A 20591-nucleotide genomic window follows, 5' to 3' on the forward strand; every position below is an offset into this window, starting at 1 on the left:
ATTGAGTTCATCATGAACAATTTAACATGTCTGAAACTCTAGATAAATATATTAAAGTAAATTAGAGTAAATAGCAGAGTAATAGGAGAGTATAGCAGGTTTTTGATAGTCGTTTAAATTTGTGGGTTTGTCTGCATGCTGGTTGAGTCTTAAGGTAGCCTGGGGAAGTGACTACACACTGACAGTGAGTGTGTGAGCCAATAGAAAAGAAGCAGTCAGTGGCACCAGACTAAACTTTATGTTTATTATAAGTTGATTTAAGTAGGGGTTTGAGTATAATGTAAATAGTAAAAGCCAAAATATGATCTAAGTGGTAAAACGATCCTGGTCCTTGTCACCACTCTTTACACTAACACACACTTATACTGGTGCTCCAGACTGGGAGAAACAGGAACATCTGGGACTGGTTCCCATTAAGACCTGCCTCTGTTGCTTTACTGAAGGTTGAAGGAGCTTTTCAGAGCATGACAGGATAAACGAGTCAGCCTATATACGCATATATATATATATATATATATTTACAGTACCAGTCAAAAGATTGAACACGTCTTCTTATTCAATATTTTTCTTTATTTCTGTCTATGATTTTATTTCCTACATTGTAGATTAATATTAAAGGCATGAAAACTATTAATTTACACATATGGAATTACGTAGTAGAAAAGTGTTATTCCACCACATTAATCTCCTGATCTAAACCTGATGATCTGAGATGGTGATTTAAGGTGATTTAATTTTCCTTCTGGATCAATAAAGTATCTATCTATCTATCTATCTATCTATCTATCTATCTATCTATCTATCTATCTATCTATCTATCTATCTATCTATCTATCTATCTATCTATCTATCTATCTATCTATCTATCTATCTATCTATCTATCTATCTATCTATCTATCTATCTATCTATCTATCTATCTAATTGGGATGAGCTGGAGCTTCACAGCAAAGTGAAGGAAAAGCAGCAGCTATTGTTCAGCACCTCCAGGAACTCCTTCCTTCAAAACGCTGAGAAAACTATTCCAGGTGACTCTCCCTCATGAAGACACTGAGATTAAAATCTCACCAAGAGTCTGCAGATCTGTCCTCAAAGATAAATGTGATACTTATTTAGAAGAATCTAAAGTATAAAACATATTCTGGTTTGTTTAAGACTTTATTAACAGAATAATTCTGCATGTGTTCCTGTATAGCTTTAATATAGTCTACAATATTAAATTTACAACGTAAAAATCACAAAAAGTAAGAAAACACACTGAATAAGAAGAAGAGGACTTTTGTCTGGTACTGCATATATAATGTATATAAGTATGTAAGTATATGCTTATTTTGTATCAGAATTTAATGATGAATGGACCAACAGAAATGCGAGTTCCATTTAATATTAAGAAGAGTCCTATTCTGTCCCTACATGTTTTTTCCATGACTCTCTATGTACTGCTCTGGAAAAAAACGAAGAGACCACTTCAGTTTCTGAATCAGTTTCTCTGATTTTGCTATTTATAGGTTTATGTTTGAGTAAAATGAACATTGCTGTTTTATTCTATAAACTACAGACAACATTTCTCCCAAATTCCACATAAATATATTGTGGTTTAGAGCATTTAAAGAAAACAAGTTCATATTCATAAAGTTTTAAGGTCAGAAATCAATATTTGGTGGAATAAACCTGGTTGGTTTTTAATCACCGTTTTTTTTTCATGCATCTTGGCATCATGTTCTCCTCCACCAGTCTTACACACTGCTTTTGGATAACTTTATGCTGCTTTACTTCTGGTGCAAAAATGCAAGCAGTTCAGTTTGGTGGTTTGATGGCTTGTGATCATCCATCTTCCTCTTGATCATATTCCAGAGTTTTTGAATTTGGTAAAATCAAAGAAACTCATCATTTTTAAGTGGTCTCTTATTTTTTTCCAGAGCTGCATAGTAAATAGAAATCATATAATTACACCTTTATGGATACAGTGTTTCCGATCAAGTTATATTTAACTAAGAAAATAGCCATTTATACATTTCTATAACAATAAACTGTAATAATATAAAATATATAGATAAAAAACACTATAAATAACAATAGTGATAATGTAATTTGTTCACATTAGGTTTATTTCTTATTAGATGTTATTATTTTATATAATTTTCTAATTTATCAGATTGCTAAATGCAGTCAAATCTTTTCCTTCAGTTTTTTTTAATAGAAAAAAAAAATATTTGGTTCTTGCCTTTAAACCCATATTTTATTTTATGTACTTTTTTATTATAATAAAATTACAGCCCAGTTCATCTCTACCATCAGCTGTTTTTTCTTTTCTGTTTCTTATGCTATTTGACATTTTTGCTTTATATTTATTTATCTTTATATAATATCATATTGTTTCTGGCAGTCATGAAGTCATTTTACTGCTGAGTCTTTTTTATTTAGTCACCTGGTAATAAAACATAACAAAAAGATCAACAAAATATAAAATGTAACCCATAAACCCCTGATGAGTAAGTGAAGGGTAAATCATTACCACTGGGTGATACAGCTGTTTAATTCTTATTGTTTTATTTTTCCCAAAATAGTATAGAAAACTGATTTACTGCACATTTTAGACCAGCGGATTCGTCTTTGCCTCGGGAAAGAAATAGTTTTCTTAACTTTTCGGATAAATGTAGGTCTGTTTTTATTGTTTTTATTGAGGAGAGGATGGCAGGAGGCCAAGCTGAGGAAGATCACTCTCTCTCTGAGGTCCTGAGGGAAGCCCGCTAAGACAAGAGCGGCCTCTTAAATTAGAAATTATATTTGCTCTTACTCCAGGGGGTTTGACTATTTGCTCTCTGCCGCATAGGAGATGATTTCACTGCAATAATCGAAGTGTCAGAAACACACACACACTCACACACACTCGGAAACGGCTGGACAGGATCTTATCACTCATATAAGCTGCTAAAAAAAAAAAAGAAAGTAAAATTCAGTTTTTATACTGTACATTAAAGTACAAAGCAGTTAATAGGTCAGCATCAGAATAGTGTTTATTTCTTTTATTGTTGATGATTATGAAGCTTACAACCAATAAAACCCCAAAAAGTCAGTGTCTCAGAAAAATTGAATATTATATAAACCCAATTGATACTTTTAACAATGTGGGCAGTGTGCCTGCTGGAAAATGAAATCCACATCTCCATAAAAGTTTTTCTCGGCAAAGGGAAGCATGATGTGCTGTAAGATTTTGTGGGAAAACAAAACTGCACTGAGTTTAGACTTGATAATAAAACACAGTGGATCAACACCAGCAGATGACATGTCTCTCCTCTAAACCATCACTGATCATCAGTAAATTTTACATTTCATTTAAAGGAAATCAAGGGAGCAGAGTCTGGAGGAAGAGTGGAGAGACACACAGTCCAAACTGCTCGAGGTCTAGTGTGAAGTTTCCACCAATCAGTGATGGATTGGATAAAGAGACATGTCATCTGCTGGTGTTGATCCACTGTGATTAATTATCAAGTCTGAAGTCAAGTAATTCTAATGCATCTAATTAAACCAATATCTGTCCCCGACATTAAAAATACTGCTTCATATTTGAGCATAGCGTGTTTAAAAACTGATGTTTTCTGTACTGTAGGCACTTCTTTCTTTTGCTCTCCATCTGGTAACGATCCAGATCATCTCAAGCAGTCGAACAGTTGATTGAAACTGAATAAAGAACTACAGGACATAACTTTTCCCCTCTATCTGTTCATAGCAGCTGGACTCCGTCCAATCGTTTATCAAAGCCAGAGGTCTAAATACGTGCTTACCTGCTGTAAAGGAGGCTCGGGTCTGGCTGTGCTTCCCAGCTGGGTCAGTGGGCCACAGAATTACCAGCAGCTGAGACCAAAGCCTTTATATATATATATATATATATATATATATATATATATATATATATATATATATATATATATATATATAGCCTTTATATACAGCTCGGGAAAAAAATAAGAGACCACTTGAGTTTCTAAATCAGTTCAGTTTCTCTGATTTTGCTATTTATAGGTTTAGGTTTGAGTAAAATGAACATTGTTGTTTTATTCTATAAACTACAGAAAACATTTATCCCAAATTTATTTGCAGAAAATGAGAAATGTCTGAAATAACAAAAAAAAAAGATCCAGAGCTTTCAGATCTCAAATAATGCAAAGAAAACAAGTTCATATTCATAAAGTTTTAAGAGTTCAGAAATTAATATTTGGTGGAATAACCCTGGTTTTAATCACAGTTTTCATGCATCTTGGCATCATGTTCTCCTTCTCCACCAGTCTTACACACTGCTTTTGGATAACTTTATGCCTGGTTTACTCCTGGTGCAAAAATTCAAGCAGTTTAGTTTGGTGGTTTGATGGCTTGTGATCATCCATCTTCCTCTTAATTATATTCCAGAAGTTTTTAACTTGGTAAAATCAGGAAAAATATTAGGTGGTCTTATATTTTTTTTCCAAAGCTGTAAATATATGTATATATATATATATATATATATATATATATATATATATATATATATATATATATATATATATATATATATATATATATCTCTGTGCTCTGTTACTTATTGGACCCAGCAATAAGTAATTGACACCAGTTTGTGAACTATATGAAAGGGAATATTATCAAACATTATGTCCAAACACAAAAACTTGCTATTAAGAACACTAAAAATTAAATGTGTGGCTCTAGAGCAGCTTCATATTCTTTGCCTCTTAAGCAGGAATTTTATGATTAAGAGGAAAAGCCTGGAAATATATGAGCCCAGCGCCTTCAACAACAGCAAAATAAAAATGAAAATTAAATATATTACCTCAGGAAGGACAGGTGAAGGACAGATTGTTACTGAACCTTCAGAAATTATGCTTTTAGGACCTTTTTTGAAAAGTAAGATAAACTGCAGCTCCCTCTTTTTGTACTTTTATGTACATTTGAAAAGGGAATTCTCCCTGTTTTATCTAGAATTTCCCCTCGGGGATCAATAAAGTATCTATCTATCTATCTATCTATCTATCTATCTATCTATCTATCTATCTATCTATCTATCTATCTATCTATCTATCTATCTATCTATCTATCTATCTATGCATCTATCTATCTATCTATCTATCTATCTATCTATCTATCTATCTATCTATCTATCTATCTATCTATCTATGCATCTATGCATCTATGTATCTATCTATCTATCTATCTATCTATAAATATTTAAGTTTATATCAGTTTGTAACTAGTAAAATCCACATACACTACGTTACTTTTAAAGTAAAATTTACTATTACAATAATTCTATTGATAAAAACTTACAATTACAGTACTTTTTTCATAAATAGGTAGATTTCATGAGTGTTTCTGTACTCAGAACAGCATTAAATGCTTTTTTTGTTGGTGTGTTTTATTGAAGGTATTCGTTAGTGGGTTTTCACAGACCGGTCACCTCCTGACATTTAAGGGACTCCCTTTGATTCCAGGCCTCTTCTTTAGGAGTAAGAGGAATAAGCGAGGAACATCTGAGTCTGATTAATGACGGAGGGCTCCTGTAAAGCCGGGGCATTCCAGTCATCTCTCTTAGCGATCTGAAAGTCTTAACTCAGCGATGTGGTCAGATTGGGGTTAGATGGGATGTTACTGACGGGCTCAGCCTCTGCATTCTCTGTCTGTTTTTGTTATTGATATTCAGCGAGGAAGAGAAATCAACCTGGCAACCCTGTAGAAACCGCAGCCTCGGTCTGGACCAACTGATTATGGAGGATTGGAAACGAGTCCGTTCCGATCTGATCCCACTGTATTACAGCTGTGATGTTTAGTGTAAAGGCTGTCTTGTGTATTTCTAAAATTAAAACTAAAAACTAAAACAAAACTGCAGAAAAATGTTGGTTAAAGCTGCTTTTTTGTTTTCAACATTTTTCATCAACTAAACAATATGCCTTCTTATTTTTCTCTTATTTTAGTAATTCAAAAAACATTACAACAGTTTTTTTTTTAACAAAATCCTTGAAAGCACTTTTTAAATTATATAATTTTTTATTAAAGTAAAAAAAAAAAATCTATTTCTGTGTGAAACACAGAAGCCACCCTTAGCAGCAACAACTGCAATCAAGCTTTACAGATAACTGGCAACGAGTCTTTCACATCTCTGTGGAGGAATTTTATTTCACTCTTCTTTACAGAATTATTTTAATTCAGACACATTGGAGGATTTTCCAGCATAAACATCCTGTTTTTGAATCAGACTTTGACCAGGCCGTTTCAAAACCTTCGTTTAGTTTAGTTTTTTTAATCCATTCAGAGGTGGACTTGCTGGTGTGCTTCAGGTCATTGTCCTGCTGCAGAACCCAAGTACATCTGAGCTTCAGGAATTTCTGCTAGAGAGCAGAATTCCTGCTTCCATCTATTACAGCATGAAGTTATCAGGTCCTAAAGCAGCAAAGCAGGGCCAGACCATCACACTACCACCACCACCATGTTTTACGTTCAGTATGATGCTCTTATTTTGAAATTCTGTGCTATAGTTTTACACCAGATGAAAATGTTTGTTTTCAACATTTTTCATCAACTGAACTGTTTGCCTGCTTATTATATTTTTTAGCATTTCAAGAAACACTAAAATACATCTCTAATTCCTTAGTTTTGTTTATTTATTTATTTTTTACACAAAATCCTTGATTAATTATTGGAAGATTACCGTAAAAAGGTATTACAGTAGTTTTAATTATATATTTTATCAGATGAAATGTTTGCCCGCTTATTTTCCCCCTATTTGCCTGCTCGTTTTAGTAGTCTTTTTTTTAAACACCTAAAATACTTCTCTTTAATTCACTGAAAACAATGTAGACTATCAGATTGATTGGCATTCATAAATTACCTCAGGATTTTTTGATGGGTAAAACTCCTCACATGGATGTAAAAAATAAAATCACAAAAAACACTAAAAATACTTTTGTTTTTTAACACCTTTCTTTGCTCTACATTTTAAAAAGCATTTATTAAGTACATTATATCCTTTTGTCAAATTTAGTTATGTGCCAATCTAATACAGAGTATTGATTTTGGTCCAAAACTGACCAATCATAGATTTATACATTAATTCAAAGAATATTGAGAGAAAAAAAGTATAAAATAATAATCAGATTTGATCCATTAATTTACATCATTACATAAATCGTAGAACATGTTTTATTAACAGCTTAGTTTACGGGAAGGGAAGTTTGTTAAAAATAAAATAAAAAACTTAGTAAAAGAACTTTTTTGGTTTGTTTTCTACATTTTTCAACAACTGAACCGTTTGCCAGCGTGTTTTCTCCACGTTTCAGCAGTTTCACAAAAAAAATCTCATTGCTGGTTTTGTTTATTTATAGCTTTATTTACTTGCCATGTTAAATAAACAGCAGGCTGCTGATGCTACATCAGGATCTCTTGCATCTGTTTCTGACTTCTTGTCTGTTTTTTTTTTTATGCACATTTGCATTTGCTCTGAACATTTTGCACAATATTATGACGTCAGAATACACTTTAGACAGTTTAAACATTTAAGCATGTAGTTAATCTCTGTGACTAATAAACTGTTACTGTGATGAACCCATAGGACATATATATATATATATATATATATATATATTATCTGGAGATGAGACCGATCTGATACAATATCGATATCGGGGCTGATATTGATGTAATTTAAAGTATCGGATATCGGGTGACCGTGGCCGATCATCTTATTGATCCATATTCCATATAAACCCACTGAACCTAACACAAAACACATCACTGATCCGGATTCCAGTTCCACAGTTTACCCTGAACCCCCAGCAGCTTCAGTCTGTAGCTGACTGAGTAACTTTAGCTGTTTATCTACAAAAAAAAAATGTCAATTATTTGGAGAGTTTTCACTTTAAAAATGCCGAACAGCAGAATGGCTAAATATAATATTTGTAAAGTCAGCGTCTGAGGGGTGAACAGATTAACACCAGCAGTCTGTTAGCCTAGCTAGCATTAGTACTGAACCCACAGCAACTGCATTCTTGTTTTGTAATTGTATTAAAACTTTAACTACAAACTGGAGTAAACTATAGTCATAATCCACATATCCTATAAAACCACAGGAACTACAAACACTAACCAGCACAAACACACCCATCTGTTATTAATGTGGTTAATTAAGATCAGAAATACAGTTAGCATCGCCAGTTAGCTGTTAGCCATCTCCATTAAGATCTGCAGTCTGTTAGCATAATTAGCATTGGGCCAACAGCTGCATTCCGGCATTGTGAATGTAATAAGTAACTAACTCAAGTGAACTACAGCCATAATCCACATCTAATATCAAACCATAGATCCTACCCACTCCAACCAGCACTAATACAGTTAGCGTCATTGGTTACACGTTAGCCATTGCAGATAGTCCACAACGCTACGTGTCAAAATAAAAGTCTCCTGCACAACCAGTGCAAAAAACTTGTCTAGAGCCCTGTAAATAATATTTAATATTTATAATATATATATATATATATTTTAATATTTAATAAAAATTAAAACATTTAATTTGAAAGAAAACTAATGTGTGTTTGTATATAAAGTGTGTCAAATAAATTACTTTTGAATGCATTTACATTAAATGCACTTGTTTATGCACTGTTAATTATAGTAATAATAATCAACTAAAAGAGCCCTTTTATCTGTATTTGTATCGGCATCGGCAGTTTTATATCAGTTTTATATCGGAATCGGATCTGAGCTGAAAAAAGTGGATCGTCCCATCACTAATAAAATCACTTGTATTCTATAAAAAGTTATCTAATAAATGTGATACAACTTTTTGTTTTAATTTTGATCAACAGAAAAATGTTTAAACAGCATAAACTCTCACTCGTTCTTCACAGCTATCAGAGTTAAAGGCTGGAAACGTGTTTTTAATTTGTCAGTTGCAGCACACCGACCTCTCCAGATCAATTACAGTGATGCATTCATATATCCCCCTCTAAATGATCCCCTTAACCTGAGAGCCGCTGGCTGCTGCTGCTGCTGCTGCTGCCTGTAGCGCTGGAAGTCATGCCTCCCGCAGTAATCGAGACGTTTTTGTTTCAGGGCCTAATTTAGAGAACAGGATATTGCCTCATTTAGTAAACAGGATAACAAAAACATGCCTTGTTTTAACTGCTCTTTCTTATTTAGACTCATTTTGACGTTTTATAGTGTTCCACACACTCTTCAATGGGGAGGCTGGATCCCAGAAGTATATTTATACGTATATGTGTTTATATGTAGCCTTGTCTTGTTCTGCCTGTGTATCTTTCAATAGACCACTAAACACTAAATACGTACAGTACCTTATACATACTCTGATACTAATGTGTGTACTTGAGTATTATATGCAAAAATAAATTAGATTATAATTCGATTAAAATAGATTATATATGTCCAGTATATTTTATTTATTTATTTGATATGTATAGAGAGTGCATTATTCATTATTAGTATCATCATCATCATCATCCTCATATTTTGGATCATTGACCTCCAGTCTTACTTCCTTGTAAAAATCTCAATATCAATTGGGCTGTGCAATATATCATACGCAATGCAATAATATATTTAAAAATGTAAAATGTAATATTCGTTATAATGCATTCGTGTATCCTTTAAATAATTTATTTTTAGTTAATAAAATAATAATAATTTTAATTAATCATATCATCAAGAACACAGTTACTGTTATGGCAAAAATACCTTAAAATATTATTAAATATTTTTAGTGACATAAGGCCTGCCTCTAGTGTATATATTTATATGTACTAAGTATAAATTATATATATATATATATATATATATATATATATATATATATATATATATATATATATATATTTAGGTTTATTTTATTTTGTTCATATATATTTACTTTAAAAGTATTTAAAACATGGCGCACTGCTGTTTTTTCTCTTTTTTTAATAAAATAAAAAATCACTTTGCTTTTCGCCATGTTGTAATCTTAGTTGTAATGTTGTAAATTTTTCCTCAGCTCTTTTCTCCGTCGCTGTTTAATCAGAGGTTTGATGTTCGTAATTTCCCATCAAAGTGGCTCTTATTAGTTAACGGAGCTCCGCTTTAATCACATCTGTACAACAGACCGCCTCCATTCTGCTCTGATACCGGTTTACGTCATACTTATTATTTTACCAACCAATGATTACTTTATCACGCTGCGTGTTACTGTTACTGTCTTAATTGTTTAATTAGATCTTAATAATAATAATAATAATAATAATAATAATAATAATAATAATAATGTCTAAGACGTAAGACGTAAAAATGTATTATTATAAAAATATAAATTAGGGGTGGGTGATATGACTAAAATAATATCATGATATTTCAGGGTATTTTTGCTATAATGATATTTCGATATGGTAAAATATTTGTTTTTTCTTAGTATCTTACCAAGATCCTGATTTTGAATACAAAAAAGTAGTGTAACAAAAAAAACAAAGTAATGTAGCAACAAAAATCTACTACAAAACTAAAAAGCAGCATATTTATTGCTGTGTGCGAAGCACAAACAAACTATTAAAAGTAAATACAGCAGAAAAAACAACAAATACAAAATAGACTGCTTTCAAAAATATTGCCATAGATTAATGTTATATAATATATAATTATTATTACGTTACATTAATTGTAGATTAATTTTAAAAAATAAAGACAATGTGAAGGGTGCTCAACTAGTGGCACATAAATTATTTCCTCATTTTGTTAAATTAGAAAATAATATACGAATTTACTAGGGGTGAAAAACTTTTAAAAATAAACAAATTATTATTATTATTATTATTATTATTATTATTATTATTATTATTGTTATTATTATTATTATTAGTAGTAGTAGTAGTAGTAGTAGTAGTAGTAGTAGTAGTAGTAGTATGATTATTATTGGTTTGTGGTAGTTTCAGTAGTACTATACTTTACTTTTTTGAATTAGTACTTTTGGTTTATTTGTAATTTACTGTTATTTATCACGTATATATAAGTGATAAACTAAAAGCAGAGTTAAGTAATCAGACAAACAAATGCGCAAAAAAAATCCCTTCTGAGCTCGAGCTGAATCCATGGTCATTAATCACTGTCAGTTTTGACAGCATGTGCGTGTTTACTGTCTGCACTTCTTTATAGTGGACATTTACTTTAGAGGAAGATTCTGATTTCTGCTGTTTTTACATGCGCTGATATTTACAGCCCGCGCGCTGCAGACGCTGAAGCGCGCGCGAGCGTTTAGGGAGTGGAGGCGGTGTGTTTGGATCTGATCAGATACGATTAAATCTGCAGTCAATAAGCGCTTATACTTTTATTTTGCTTTCTAATCCATCCCTGTCTGATAATTGCAGGGCCTGAATATAGCCTGAATTGACTTAAATATCAGGTATTGGTCTTGAGAATCGAGCACGAAAATAAAGTTATATTTAAATAAAAATAAAAATATGCAAAAAAAAAAAAAAAAAAAAAAAACATAAAATGCATTTTTTTAAGTAAGGTAAACTAGGTTTTAAGGCTAGGTAAACTTTTAGAATAAAAATGTACTGTACAGGTATTTTTCTATTAATATTAAAATTAAAATACAAACATTATCCTCAGGAACATGATCTGTGTTCCTAAAATACAAGGGCATCACACTAAACACTGAACATACTTTCTCTCCATGTTAAGACGTTCCTTATGCTTCTAAGATTCTTTTGGGAAACTGTGCCCTATAATATGTCGCTTAAAATAAATTAATATACTGAACTTATTCTCTTGAGATTACCTCCCATTGACATTTTTCTACCACTTGTTTTACTGTTATGTTCCTATTTCAAAGATAATGTACCGTTTTTATGATGTAATTCTGCTATAATTTTGAATTTTAAATTTATACTTCATACTAATAAACCCTTCTTCTGTATAATGCTCGGCTGCACTGTAAATGAGGGTCACCTGCAGTGTATTCTGAGTGAAAATAAAGGTTGATTGATTGAGTAGTTTATATTATATACATCAATAAAACATAGATTATAATCTTACACTGTAAAAATAAAAATATTCAAGAAGAAAAACACTAATAGTTGTGTAAAGAATTAAAACTCACAAATAAAAAAAATCGCTTTATGTTTTTAATTGACCTTATTTAAGTTCTGTGAAATGTGTATTACACGTTTTGCTGAGTAGCCTGTAGGATTAACTAAAGAAGTGAATAAGTTGTGTAAATAACACGTTTTACATTAATCAAATGTATGCATTGCGGGCAAAACTACCTTTTTTTTGTCAATTAAAATTAACAAATTGGAACTGGGAACACTGGCCTCAAACACAATTATATGTAAATTTTGCCAAAAGAGGTTATTTAGTAAGACCAACAAGAAACCTTTGTTTATGTCAATGTTAGTTGCGGTAATTAGTTTGCTCTATTTTGCGGTGCAATATTTTTTTTTTTTATTTGACAAAAAATATATTTTATTTTTAATTTAGCTTAACTTTTAAGTTATCTATAGGAAAGCAGCACTCACCCCTGCGTTCAGCGCGCGCCAGCTGAGAGCTCCTCTGTAGGAAGTATGCTTATATTGTATGATTCGGGTAATCCCGGTTCTTAAAGCCCTTCAGCACATGGCGCGTGTTATTCCCGGACTCCTCAAAAGCGCTGCTCCACACGTGGAGGGCAAATGGTCTCGAGGCTCTCTCAGAAATGATCTCGAGTTGGCGCGAGGCTCGCTGTCGTTGCTTTGATTAGAGCTGCTGTCAGATAAGGGACATGCTCTGCACTTTCCCATGCAAACCTACACTTTGACATAATGAAGAGTAGCAGCGGTGAGGGGCTTTATTTATGTTCCTCCCATGTTCCTCTGCAGAGGAACTTTCACTACTGCTGACTCATGCTCGTTCTCTGCGGCTCTATTACTGTAATGGCTGAGTCAGCATCCTGATGTACATTATATAGCCTACTGATTTTTATATTCCTTATTTGGCATCTAATTCAGAGAAGAACATCGGATATAGCATGGTTCAACAAAACCGCGTGCCATTCGTCATAACGTCATGCAATAAAGAAATATGTGGCTGCAAAATATCGGCTTTACATGAGAGGGGAAAAAAGTAATAAAATAAATACAAAAATGAAAAATGTATTCCAAGTCATCTAAGATCATTTATATTAAACATTATTTTTAGGTTAAAATGACAAAAAGAAAGTTTTGTTTTATATTTTTTAAATATACAAATTTAAAATGTACTCCAAATCATCTAGATCATTTATATTAAAACACTGTTTTTAAGTAAAAAAAAACACTGTAAAAAGTGAAGCATGGAGCTGTTCATTCAAGCTAATAAATATGATTGAACACATAGTACAATTATTGACTTTATTGTGAAACTCAACCTTTTTGAATTTTGATGTGTCAATTTTGATTCAGACTAAATTAATTACAATTCTGAAGGAAATAAACCAAATGTTTTGGTTCCACTGAAATCATACTCGAAGAAAAGAGATAAGGATGTAATATTTTTAATTTGAATCAAACATGAATTGCGCATGCGCACTGTGGAGCACGGGAGAAGTTGTAGAGAAGTGCTTCAGAGCACTGAGGGAGAGAGGGAGAAAGTGCCTGAACGCGCTCGCGAGAGAGAGAATGAGAGAGGGAGAAAGTGCCTGAACGCGCTCGCGAGATAGCACCGCATGCTTATGGTATTGTGGCGTCGGGACTGGAGGGGGGGCGCAAGGAATTATGGGAGCTCACCCTGTTGGGGGAAGTGGGTGTTTTTCTGCGTGTTTATGTTACTGTTTATCCCAGAGTTTCATGTCATGTTTTATTATCACTGTTCTAGTATTATTCATGTAGTTATCAGTTATGTGGTTGTTTTGTGCCTCACCCTTTGTGTGTTTTCTGTGTGTGGGAGTGGGGTTAGCTGCGTTGGAGCTGTAGTTAGTTTTACTTTCAAAAGTGGAATCCCATGTAAATCCAGCTCTTAGTGTCCTCCTCAGAGCAAAATAAAAAGAGCAAGAGAGCACTGAAACGAATCTCGCTGGTAATCCGTCCTCTTCCATGCCACAGTAACTTCTGGAACTTCTGAATATGCTGCCATGTTTTTTTTAAAAGTTCGGATCAATTTAAATGTATTAGTTTGGTTCCGAAACTGAAATGTAAAGAATTTAACTTGGATCAAGGTGAATAATTAATATTGGGTCGAGTGAAGTAATATGGTTTATGTCAAAATAAAATAATCAGGTTGTAACAATTGACTTTATTTAGATTGAGTGAAGTCAAATAGTTTAGATGCAACAAATGGACATCAATTTTTTTAATTTGAGCAGGGCTACACTTTTTACAGTGAAACAACATAAAGGACTTTGAGGAACTTTGAGATTCAAATGACAAAAAGCGGAAAAGCGGAAAAATTGTGACGCTTTTTTAAAAGCTATTCTTATCTATGACGAAAATCACAGTGAATTAATCTTTACATTTAATTACATTTCTAGCCAATGGTAAACCATAAATTAATTAGCTTTGGCTATGGCTATTTGTGTCTAAACACAAATAAAAATAAAATAAAATGACATTGCCCCATTAAGCGTTCAGCCGCAATGGTTAAAAAAACAGCATTTTAATCTCCTATTAATGCTCCTGTTAACGTTTATTTCGCTCACGTGCAACCCATCCTCCTAATATTCAAACAAAGAAATATTGTGGATTTTTACAAAAAAAAAAAGAAAATATGTAAAATACCTATATAAGTGATTTCTATAAATTTTAAACGCGATCCCTGTATATTTAGCCACTCCGCTGTATAATTAAAATAGTGTAGGCCTCTGGCTCACTGAAACACGTAGTTCGTGATTTAAACGTGCCAAGTGCTCCATTAACATAATTGAATTCTTTTAGTGAACTTGTTTTGGCAAGAATTGTGTTGATGGAACACATTTTATTCATTTGCAGCTACTTGACACATTTGAGTCATGTAAATTCAATGCCCAGATTTTCAGTGTTGGTCTTTCAGTGCTTCTGTAATTTTAGTGCATGCTGTGTTTTAAAGTAAAAAAAAAGTTGCTCTATATTTCAAAAATCAGCTGTATTGTTTAAACATTTATCACTGCTATGTGTTTAAACGTTATGGCTACTTTATAGATAAAATACCTCGTAAATCTGCAGTAAGCTATCTGCATTTATAGCGTATATATCAGCGCTTTAAAATATTAGTTTAAATATTTAAAAATTAGTTAAAGTATTCTGCTGTGTATTTATAATGTAGTGTTTTAAATAACTCTGCTAGGCTAAACCATGCAATTCTGCTTTTATGTTAATTAAGTATAGCCGCGTGATATTTACCTATATTTCAACTATACTGTTGCCGTTGAGTTTGTAACATTTTTAGAGCACCATTTAGTGCTCTTATAAGCTAGTTTGTGGGCTTTGGAAGTCTTTGTGTTTTTTACTGTGTAGTTCAAATTGTCGTATGTATACATGACTGCATTGTTAAAAACAATTATAAAAAATTGAATTGCTCTATATTTAAAAAAAAAACACAACTCTACATAACATGTGGAGCTTCTCTGTTGACCAAATGGGCTTGATAATGTGAACTGTTCGTAATTGCTCTGTAGTTAAAATATACTGAGGTGTATTTACAACCCTGTATAACCCTGCATAAACATTATTATTTTGTAAATATACGGCGTATAAATATTGTGCTGCATAATTACGTACTGTAAAGTTGCTCTTGTTAAATAATGCATGGATGTTACGAAGTTAAATACTCTATTGTACTTAGTAACGTATTTAAAAATAGTTTTAAATAGTATGTTGTTCATTCAAAACACTCTGTAATTGTTCTATAGGAAACTTGTGTATAGCTGGATTCTATAGAGTATAGCAGAGTATACTTAATTATTATTTAATTATGTGCTGTGTAGGCTAAAATCTGTAATGCTACTATCGTTAAATATTTTATGGCCGCTCTGTACGTAAGGGTTCCCCTGGGTTGCCAAACTCTGCTCTAAAAACACACACACATTACTGTATAGTTTAGCGCATTGTTTGCTGTCCTTGAGCTATAGCTCGCGACCGTTAGAGAAGTTTTGCGTGCGTGTGATTAGATACACTAGTTTATGGATTGTATGTATTTGTAGGCCGTTCAGATCGTACCCCAACTGTCATTTGCGTTTTGTTTCTGTTATTTTGTCCGCTGAATGCTTCACTTACTTTACTTAAAACTGAATTTATGTATTGATGCATGTTGTTATTATTAAAATAATATTTTGCATCAATTTCTAAAGGTGGATGAGATCAGACGAGCACCTGAAAACGCGCTAATTAAATTGTCCGATTGAGCTGCAGGATTTCGGATTGTGATGCAGATTATCGCATTAAATTTAATTGAATTCGGTTCATCAGAGCGAAGTGGAGCAACGCTGTGCGTAATCGCGCTCAGTCAGTATTAGCGAAGCGACAATTGCGTTGATGTAATTATCGATCTTAAAGTAGAAATCAGCGCTACAACCCGCGATTACTTCCCTTAGTCCTATACACCCCCCTTGCTCCTCCTCTTCCTCAGCACCCCTACCTTAAACCTTAATATAACATACAGCCTCGAGATGGTGCCTACCATCCTTTAGCTTCCATCCTTCTGCTGGAGGATCAAAAATACGCCACGAAACACACAGAGGTACTTCATTCATACAAAAAACACCGTTCAGAATCTCAAGTTAGAAAATAAAATCTACACTGCACAAGGCTTCCAGTCTCGCATAAACACACACAGTGGTGCTTAAAAAGTTCGTGACCCTTTAGAAGTTCCAATATGTCAGCAAATCTTAAGACTAAAACTTCATCAGATTTTACTGAAAAAAGAAGTCCTAAAAATATATGTAGAACCACATTTATTTTAAATTTTAGATACATGTAATTTTATTTTACAACTTGGTAATTCATAATTCATAAATCAGAGTCAGCTAAACAGGCCTAAACCACGATACTACCAGCACCATGTTTCACTTGCAAATGAGATTAGGCTTTTTATGCTTAAATTAAGTGTTTTCCTTTCTCCAAACTTGACGCTTCTCATTTAAACACAAACACAAAAAGAGACCTATTTTGGTTTCATCCATATACTGTTATTATCATATGTTTGCATACAAAAGCATCAGTAGCTTTTCTTCTGAGCTCCTCAAAAAACTTATTTTGTTCTTGCTATGAAACACATATACAAACATGTGTTGTGAAGATCAGACTTTGGTAGATCCATGTTCTTTAAATAAAACTCATGGCGTGACTCGTACTGGTTGAAAACACGTGACTCTAATTTCACCTTCAGATTCAAAATATCTTAAAATATTTTAAAAGTCTTCATGTTTTTCCTGATCAAAGATATAAAATAAATCAAATATCCAGCTCAAACCTGCTGGTCATCCGGAGGAAATATATATAACTAGTTAACGAGCTACCCTACCAACATAGGTTATGTTTTTTTTTTTCTGGATGAACAAACAAATGAATAAATAAGCAAGTCTAATATTTTTATTTCTACTTTTAACTTTCTGGCGATTTAAATTCTTAGGTCAATTTTAAGCAGAAATGTAAAAAAAATCTAAAGGGTTCACAAATGTTTAAGCTTCCCAAACTAACAAAAACAGACTCTTCTCGCTATTCTTTCAAACGCGCACACACACACGTTTGCAATGTTTGCAAAACTCTCTTTTTGATCCATAACTTCCAAAACTAAAACAAGCATAAGAACGCTTCCATACATTTTTCTTCCAAACCTGAACCCTTTGAGAACACACACACTTCATACACAGCCTTCCAAACCAAAGCGCGCATCGCATACACTCCCAGCTGGTACACAACCGAACTTCAACGTTGAAACATGGTTAAATACGATTAAAGCAATGTCTGTTGTTGTTTTAACGTTGAAACAACGTTGAATCAACATGTAGTGTCAAAGGGGTTGTGCAAGCGTTGCAATTTTAACGTTGAATGAACGTAATAGCTTTCTGCCTTTTGAATTAGCGTTTTAGATTTTACATTTCATCACCATTAAATTTCTTAAAACGGCTGGATGGAGGGATGAAAAAGTGTTTTACTTCTATTTCCATAACTGCTTTTTAGTTTAACACCATGTTCATGTTCTGTTAGTTTTACTGTTTTAGTGTTAATGAGATCAGATGTTGAATCAGATTTTTTTAAATACTCAGCTTTACTAGAGTGATGTAAGTTTATTGTTAACACTATGGTTTGTTAAAGGTTGAACGTAAGATGTTGAAACAACGTTGCAATATTAACGTTGATTCACTTTTCAAAATCAACACCAAATCCAACGTTGATTCAACCATAACATCAACGTTGAAATGCCAGCTGGGGCGCATTGCATACACTAATTCACTAATGCACTCTTACACTTCATACACACAGATGCACTTTCACAACAAGTACTCTCACTTACCGTAACAGGAGAGCAGTCCTCCACCTCCGTTGTGCCCGCTCTCCTGATGCCCCTTGCCGCCCTCTGGGGGGGTTTTGCACGCGCCCCTCTGCATGAAGAGATGGTATTTGTTAAAGGTGCTCTCCGCGTCCGCGCTGGATGGGCAGTCCGGTTGCGGTTGCTGCGGCTGGAAGGGACTCCGGGCTTGGGCTTTGGCGCCCGGGAACGCGGGGCTGTACTTGGCCTCGGCCGCCGGGAACGTCCTGAACGGGTTGGAGTGCTGCTCGCGGGGAGCCTGCGGCCCGTAGTACGGCTCCATGGAGCTCATGTCGCAGTATGAGACGCACGTCTCCGCGTTCATAACTAAAAAAAAAAGTCGGCGCGCGTGCAAGAAAGAGAAAACCACGCACAGTGTTTTTTTTCCTCTCTTCCTCCCTCGCTCTCTCTTTCTCGCTCTACCGCCCTCTCTCTCTCTCTCTCTCTTTCCCCTCAATCTCTCTCTCTAACTCTTTCTCTTTCTGGCGCGCGGAGCGTCTCTAGAAGGCTATTTTCTTTCTAAACCCCCTAAAGGAATCAAATACGCGAACGTGCCCGCGCTCTTTTTCTCCCAGTGTTTCCCAGCGTTTCCTAGTCTCTCCCCGTAGATTCTCAGTATCTCCCAGTATCCCCCAGTCTCTCCCAGTCTCTTTCCTTCTTCCTCCTCATAGGAACTCGATAACTCGCTCGCTCACGCGCACTCACTCTCTTGCGCCCAGCTGGGTTTGCTTCAAAAAGCGGTTCAGATGTTTTCCAGAAAGGAGTGAAAGGACTGAAAGGAGGGAGGGGGGTTAAAAAGAAAAAAAGCCCCCTTAAGGTTTTTTAAAGGAGGTTAAAAAAAGAAGTCAGTCTTTCTCGGGAAGAAGATGCAACCCAGATCTTAAAGCGCGCGCAAGCCTCTCCGGGCCTCTTCTCGGTTATTATGGAGATGAAATGAATGGGTGAGGTCAGACCTTTCGCTCCAGACCGAAGTAAAAAAAGTGTTTTGTTGTTGGGGAAGACTTAACACATGACATTAATGCAATTAGGATATGGATATAAAACTGGACGCGCATGCGGGCAGCGCCAGCGCGAGATTTATTTATTTTTTTACCCTGGTATAAAACAATAAACGTAATTTTGCTTAAAACATATTGAGAAATGTATGTACTGAGAAGTATGCTGTAAATATACTGATAACAGATGTATGTGCTTACTTAAAATATATTAAAAGTGCATTAATATTATGCCTTTAATAAATGTTTAAAAGTAAACTTTGATCACACTTTTTTAAAAGTACAGTATAGGGTATTAAAAATAGACTGCTATGAATGTAATTCATTATACTTCTAAAATACGTATTGTGTTAAAGACAACTGTTACAGTAGTTCTCTTAAAGTACAATGTATCATGTAACTTTTCAGAATTTAAATTAATTAATTATTACTACTACTAATTTAAAGAAATTAAAGTAAATTTGTAAGACGTTAAAAATTGTAGTACAGTATATTAAAACATATTTTAAACCCAACGAATACAGTATACTCGAAGTGTGCTACTTACAAATAACAGGAACGAAAAGCATATTTGTGCTTTAATGTAAATAGATCACATATATTTAACATCAATTCTCAGTACATTCCTAATATACTCGGTCACTATAATAGTGATACAGTTGTAATACTCATTAAATGTATTATAATAATTGTACTGTAAGCATATTTAAAATACGGTGTTACATACTGTACATGAAGTAGTATGTTTAAATGTATGTTTACTTAAGTATATTTAAAATAGTTCCATTTTAGTACAGTCAAAATATATTTTTATATAATTAAAGTATAATAAGTACAAAAAAAGTTGTTCCATTTTAGCACTCTTTAAATATACTGATTAATAATGTGGCTGAAAGAACACTTTAGTGCACTATAGCATAATAATGCTTAGTATACTTTAATCTACTTTTTTTTCACTCCGGTATATTTTTGCACACTTACCTTATTTTAGATTTTCTGAGTGAGCACAGTTGGGATTGCTTATTATTTTATTTTATTTTATTTTATTTTTTGCACTCTGTGTAATGACAATAAATGCATCTGTCTATCTTATCTATCCGTTTGTCTATCCACA

At 33.6% G+C, this 20591-nt stretch overlaps 1 protein-coding gene across 2 annotated transcripts in view; it reads right to left on the bottom strand.

Moving 5' to 3' along the window:
- Window positions 1–18918, bottom strand: part of alx4a (ALX homeobox 4a) — a 64090-nt gene extending 45172 nt beyond the window's left edge. For both annotated transcript variants that reach the window (XR_007424780.1, XM_007232898.3), the window contains exon 1: window positions 18468–18918. Coding sequence is in view for 1 of the 2 variants with exons in the window: in XM_007232898.3 (XP_007232960.1) it covers window positions 18468–18807 (340 nt within the window). In the remaining variant the exon portion in view is untranslated. The remainder of the gene's footprint in view (window positions 1–18467) is intronic.
- Window positions 18919–20591: the final 1673 nt, after the last annotated feature.

The sequence above is a fragment of the Astyanax mexicanus genome, chromosome 16 (assembly GCF_023375975.1).
Source record: "Astyanax mexicanus isolate ESR-SI-001 chromosome 16, AstMex3_surface, whole genome shotgun sequence".
NCBI lineage: Eukaryota > Metazoa > Chordata > Actinopteri > Characiformes > Acestrorhamphidae > Astyanax > Astyanax mexicanus.